Here is a 6,383-nt window from a genome sequence, read left to right on the forward strand (position 1 = left end):
CTGCGCCTCATGAGAAAGGACTTCACCCGCATTGATGGTGAGGGAATCCTTCCTTGGCTGCTCCGATGCTTTGATAGTGGTGCTGAGACCCACAATGTGGATGAGAGAGAAGCCAAGCAGTTGGGATCCCTGGCCAGAGATGCTGGTATTGACAGAGCACTTAGTAGTAAGGTGGGAACCACCACCCTGTGGGACCGACTTCTTTCAGCTGTGAGAGAGAGATACCCCCAGAAGGGTGACATCGAATGGCGCCGAAGCAGAACACCCACTCTTGAGAAAGCCATCACCTACTTGAGAGAGATCGCTGTGCGAGAGGTGATCTATGATAAAGATGGACTCACAAATCCTGATGATGTTGAGTGTGACACACAAATGTTCCGGAGGTTTGTTCAGGCTGTACCAGCAGCGCATGCCCATATATTCTCCTTCATGGGATGCTTTGAAGGTTATCAAAGACCAACTGTATGTGAGGTAGCTTTCAAAGCACAACAGTATGGAGACCTCCTCTCTGACTCTCTTCACTTCCACACCTCAGCCATTGAAAAAATGACTGGCAGGAAGAATAAGGTGCCAAATAGGTGGGGAAGTAAACCCCAGATTCTTCCTAGAGACAACTGGTCACGTGTTGCAGTCATTAAGAAGAGACGTCCTGCTACGAGACAGCAGCGAGAGGGACGGGACCCACTGCGACGCCACCTGTGGTCTCTCTTGAAAAATTATTTTAAAGAGGACATGAGAGTCTGGGACAAGAAATCTCCAGGTAGGGAAGGAGAGAGAGAGTGAGGGAGAGAGACTTTCTTAATGGAAAAGTAAACTAGACAGCTTGTTCAGGAATGTGCAAACCCCTCTTGCCTCCCCCCACCCCCACAGCTCCCCCAGCATCTCCTGAGCTGCCCTGAGGCAGCTTCCCGAGGAGGCAAACAGGGACCTGTGAGTCCTAAAGTCTACTAGTTGTCCATGGAAGGGGGGTGGGACTGGATGAGTTTTAAAGGTGCCAAAGACTCATTTAACACCTATGAACGAGGTGGGATCTTCCCTAGGTGTTTCTGCTGCAGCAGGGGGGTTGGACTTGGTGATTTTCAGACGTCCCTTATAATCCCTATGACTCTATGATTCTGTGTCTCTAAAGGGTTTATTGGTAGACTAATGATGTTTATTAATGAGGCAAAAAGGTGCACAGTGCTTGGGACCCCTAAACCACCCTCGAATTGGCAGAAGTGAAAGGGGTACCTGCAAATCGTGTCCTGGAGGGTGGGTGCAATGGGGGGAACCCAGTGCATCCCAGGAGTAGTTGAGACACCCAGAACCCCTCCAAGATCCCTCACCCAAACCTCCACCACCTCACTCCTTAGGGGTGTCAGAGCAGCCTGTAGAGCCCAGTTAAGGATGGGATGGGGGTTGAAATCCATGGGCAATGCCCCACATTTTTCACCTTGCATCCCTTTTTCTCCCAGAGCTGTTTTGATGTGACCCTGCACTGACCACCCAAACACAAGACACAGAGTTTTTGAGCCCTCCCACAGGTGGGTTTTGGGAGTTCAAGGGACAGCTTTGGCCTGCTGTCCCCCAGCTAGAAATTTGCCACCCCTATGCTGTCACCCCACAGTGGTTTCTTTTACAGACTTGGGGTGAGAGCCATCTACCCATCCCCACCCAAAGGGAACTCGTGAGATTTGTGGTGTCCTCAGCCACGATGAGTGCAGGAAAGGTTTCAGCAGTGCTTCAGCTTTACTGACCCATTGGTAGATCCACCTGGGCCAAAACCGTGGAAGTGCCCTGAGGGCGCCACAGCTTGAACCAAAATTCAGCTTTATTGTCCTATTGGAGGATTCGTTTGTCTGAAAACCCCTCTGGGTGGCCCAAGGGACAGGCAGCTTTCAGTCACCCCTCGATCTTGGTGAAACATCATCGAATCCACGTGGGAGAAGAACTTGCTGTTGGTGAGAAACACCAGAAAGGGTCAGGATCTGCTCAGCCCACCTTGGCCACTGGCACATTCCAAGGGGTGAGCGGCCCTGTAGGGGTTGCACGGTTGGAGCCACCTCATGTCTGGTCCCACAGTGACAACTTCACCCCGGTGCCATGCCCCACGACTGCCACCACTGCAGGAAAAGTTTTAACAACAGATCAAATTTAATCCTGCACCAGCGAATCCACATGGGTGAGAAGCCCTTCAGGTGTCTGGAGTGCGGGAGGAGTTATTTTTACAACCACCAATTAACCCAGCACCAGCGCATCCACACGGGTGAGAGACCCTTCAAATGCAATGAGTGTGAGAAGAGCTTCATTACCAGCAGTTCTTATATATGTCACCAACGTGTCCACACTGGGGAAAAACCCTACATGTGTTCCCAGTGCAGGAAGAGCTTTGTGGACAGATCAATCCTCATCTGTCACCTCCGGGTCCACACGGGTGAGCGTCCCTACACGTGTCCTGACTGCGGAAAGAGCTTTGGCAAGAGCTTTACACTCTTCAACCATCGTCGCATCCACACGGGAGAGAAACCCTACACGTGTCCCCAGTGCCAGAAGAGTTTTATGCAGCTCTCATCAATGAAGACCCATCAAGAGCTCCACACAGGTGAACGACCCTTCAGCTGCTCCCAGTGCGAGAAGAGGTTTTACCAGAGATCACATCTCATCCGTCATGGCTGGACCCACCTCAGGGATCACCAAGAGTAAAGGGGCATGGTCAAGGGCACCTCATTTTCCAAGCTCTGACCCACCAACGATGCTTTTTCCAGCTTCTTGTGGAGCCTAAAACCGTGTCAGCTCAGGAATCACTTGATGTCCCATCCGACTTTTTCTCTTTTTTTTTTTTTTTTTTTTTTTTAAGTCATGTTTAGGGATATTTGTTACCAAAATAAGGCCACAAAGAAGTCTTTATCATGGTGACACCTTCAAGGGACAAGGGGGATGTGGTGGGATGGGGCACCAGCTATTTTTTCAGGGGGGGAAATCCATATGGTACATTTTAGGGTGACTTTGAGAGGGGATTTGCAAGGAAAGTGGGGCAATGATGCCCCAGGATTGGGTCCTTTTGAGGTGCAAAATGCCTTTGTCCTCTAGGGTGCTGTTTTGGGGAGATTTAAACCCCAAAACTGGTCTCTGCTCTTCTACGTCTGTGGTGGCTGGAAACTTGGGAGAAGGGGGACAGGGCAGCACAGCCTGAGGTTTGATACCATTTGGGGTTATTTTTTATTAATAAAATGATCAATAAAATGATGTGACAGGGTGATTCTTTCTGGAGTACCATGCCTCCACAAGGTTTGTTTCTCAAGGCCCAGGATGGTATTCCAGGCTGTGGCATGAGGCACAGGAGATGTTTCCAACCATCCTGTACTTGTTTCCACCATTGTAAGCACGTAGCGCTTACCCTGGCGGCTCTGAGGCAGTGTGATGTAGTCAATTTGCCAAGGCCTCCCCAAACCTGTACTGTGACCACCTCACCTCAAACCACAAAGGTTCCAACCGCTTCACCTGCTTAATTGCAGCACAAGTCTCACAGTCATGGATCACCTGCACAATAGTGTCCATGGTTAAGTCCATTTGTGTGCTGCATCTCTGCCCTGATGACCTGAAGAGTCATGGGCCCATTGAGCCAGAAAGAGCTCACCCTTATGTTCCCAGTCTAAGTCTATTTGGAACACTTGAGCAGCCTCATCTGCTCGTTGGTTGTGTCCATGTTCCTCAGTGGCTCGACTCAGAGGCACGTGTGCATCCACATGACGCACTTTTACCTCCAGTTTCTCTATCCCAGCTGCAATGTCTTCCCACAGCTCAGCAACCCAACCAGGTTGACCTTTTCACTGCCAGTTTTTCTGCTGTCCCTGCTTTAGCCAACCCCACGAGGCATTTGCTGCCACCCACCAGTCAGTGTAGAGATAGAGTCTGGGCCACCCCTCTGGCTCAGCAATGTTCAAAGCCAACTGGATGGCTTTGACTTCTGCAAACTGACCCCATTCACCTTCTCCTTCAGCTTCTTGTGCAACTACTTGTGTAGGACTCCACAGGGCAGCTTCCACTGCTGGTGGTTCCCTACAAGGCGACAGGAGCCATGGGTGAAAAGAGCAAATTGTGTCCCAGTCTCTGGCAGATGATCAGATGGTGGAGCTTCTTGAGCCCATCTCACCACTTGTGCTGCCATTCCAAAGTGGATGCCTTCTGGCCAGTCTGGAATTGCTTCTACAATACCTGGATGATTAGGTTTTCCTGTTGGAACTCACTGGGTGACTAAAGAAATCCATTTACTCCAAATCCTGTGGGTGGCATGATGGTCAGGAGAAAGGTTATTCTGGAACTAGAAGCTCAGCACTGGGAATCTGGGCACCAGAAGGAGCTTCAGTGCCCATCACTTCCGAAGTAGCTCTAACTCCTTCATCTGCTGCAAGTGTCTCCTCAGGTGTCATGTAGTTGGCTTTGCAACCTCTGTAGCTCCAGAATCCCAAGGGTCGACCTTGAGTCTCCCCTGGTGCTTTCTGCCAGAGGCTCCAGTTGGGACCAGCTGTAGAGTAGAGCACATGTTTGATGTCTGGCCCCGTTCGGACTGGTCCCAGGGCCATTGCCTGCACCATCTCCTTTGTGCTCTGCTCAAAAGCTTTCTGGTGGTCAGGGCCCCATTTAAAGTCACTTTTCTTTCAGGTCACCTCACAGAGAGGTTTCACAATCTCACTGTAACATGGAATGTGCATCCTCCAGAAACCAACAGTCCCTAAAAAGGTTTGAGTGTCCTTTTGAGTAGATGGTGGGGCCAGAGCTGTGATTTTGTTCATCACATCCATTGGGATATGGACCATAAAATGTTGTCATCTCAGGAATCATTTAATGTCTCATCCAAATTTATATATTTTTTTTCATCATCTTTAGCTGGCATTTTTTACCAAAATTAAGCCAAAACCAAGTTTTTATTATGGTGACACCCTCCTCAAGGGACAAAGGTTATGTGGCTATTTTTCTGGAGGGGGAATATCCATGTGGAACATTTTAAGGTGAGTTACTGAGGGGATTTGCAGAGAAAATGGGGCAACGAGGTGGGATTTGGGTCCTATTGAGGTGAAAAATACCTTTTTTCTTCTAGAATGCTGTTTTGGGGAGACTTAGACCCCAAAATTGTTCTCTGTTTGTTCATGTCCAACTGTGGTGGTTCAGAAGCTGGGACACACACACGCACACAACTAACATGAAGCTTAATACCATTTGGAGGTTACTTTGTATTAATAAAGTAATAAAATTATATAAAGGGGTAATGGATCAATCCCTCATGGCTTTAGGGGTGTGAAACGATGGAGAAACCATCACGTGCTGGGAGGTTAGGACCTTCTCCCCAAAAATACCTCTTTTGTCCCACCGTGGGGTGCAAGGATGCTCCCCACTGCAGGTGGGTGTTTAAGTGGGGTGCTATTTATTTGGGGGGATAGTGGGGGCTCCAGACCCGAGTCTCAGTCCTAATTTGTTTTGTGCAGGATCTCAGTCATCATCCTGTGGGGTGCAGGGCTTCTTGGGCCCTCTCTCACCCCCCATTCCACTCAAAGGGACATGCATGGTACTGCCAAAGAAACATTTGTAGCACCTCTAGGAAGAAGCAGGGTGCAACCCCCAGGAGAAAAGACCTGCAGTGGTGGAGGGAAACCCACAACCTCTGGGAGACCCCCAGAACTCCCAAGGAGGGACAGACTGTATATGGGTGCTGGGAGGCCCCAAGACCCACTTCTGGGAGCACCTGCACCCTTCTGGTTATGCCCCTTGTGGGGTCAATTCTCTTGTAACCACCCCACCCAGGACCCTCCAGCTCTTGTGCTTTGTCCCTAAATAAGGCTGTGGTTGTCCCAGTGGTCCTAAATAAAGCTGTGGTTGTCATGGTGTCCCCATCCCTCCTCACACCATGTCCCAACCCTTCTCAAGGTGGCTTCTGCCCTGGAGCCTTGATCCTCTCCTGGGACCTTCTGGCTCTGGGCTGACTCTTTACCTCAACTCCTGTGGTTCCCATCCCCACTCCACGTTAACCCTGTCCCAGCCAGAGTGGGTGAAGGGCCCTTCAGCTGCCAGGGCTGTGGCCAGTGCTTCAACCCTCGCTCCAAGCTGGTCGCCCACCATCCTCTGCCACCAGCCAGTGTCCCTGTGCCTGCCCCAAAACCAAAACAACAACAAAAAGTGGCTTAACCCCTCAAAGATCCAACCTCTTGAAACCCAGGTGTTCTTTACTATTTCATTTGGTAGAACTTATTCAAAAGGGGTTCAACCCCTTGGGTACCCCTTGGGTAACCTTCCCAACACTGCATGGCCTTTGCCACTGTCTTATGGGCAGGTGTCCTGGTTTGAGCCAGGATGAAGCCAATTTTTCTTTTATTGTTTTTTTTTTTTTTTTTTTTTTCAGTCAGCTCTTC

The 6,383-nt window shown here is 49.9% G+C and overlaps 2 protein-coding genes across 2 annotated transcripts in view; one reads left to right on the top strand and one right to left on the bottom strand.

The window, feature by feature from the left end:
- Nucleotides 1–6,383, bottom strand: part of LOC104395830 (zinc finger protein 271-like) — a 17,081-nt gene that overhangs the window by 4,937 nt on the left and 5,761 nt on the right. The window lies entirely within an intron of this gene.
- On the top strand, nucleotides 2,083–2,682 carry LOC104395819 (zinc finger protein 3-like). The gene has a single exon (XM_010005567.1). It carries the CDS (start codon nucleotides 2,083–2,085, stop codon nucleotides 2,680–2,682), a length of 600 nt encoding a protein of 199 aa, XP_010003869.1.

The sequence above is a fragment of the Chaetura pelagica genome, unplaced genomic scaffold (assembly GCF_000747805.2).
Source record: "Chaetura pelagica isolate M959 unplaced genomic scaffold, ChaPel_1.0 scaffold721, whole genome shotgun sequence".
NCBI classification, from domain to species: domain Eukaryota; kingdom Metazoa; phylum Chordata; class Aves; order Apodiformes; family Apodidae; genus Chaetura; species Chaetura pelagica.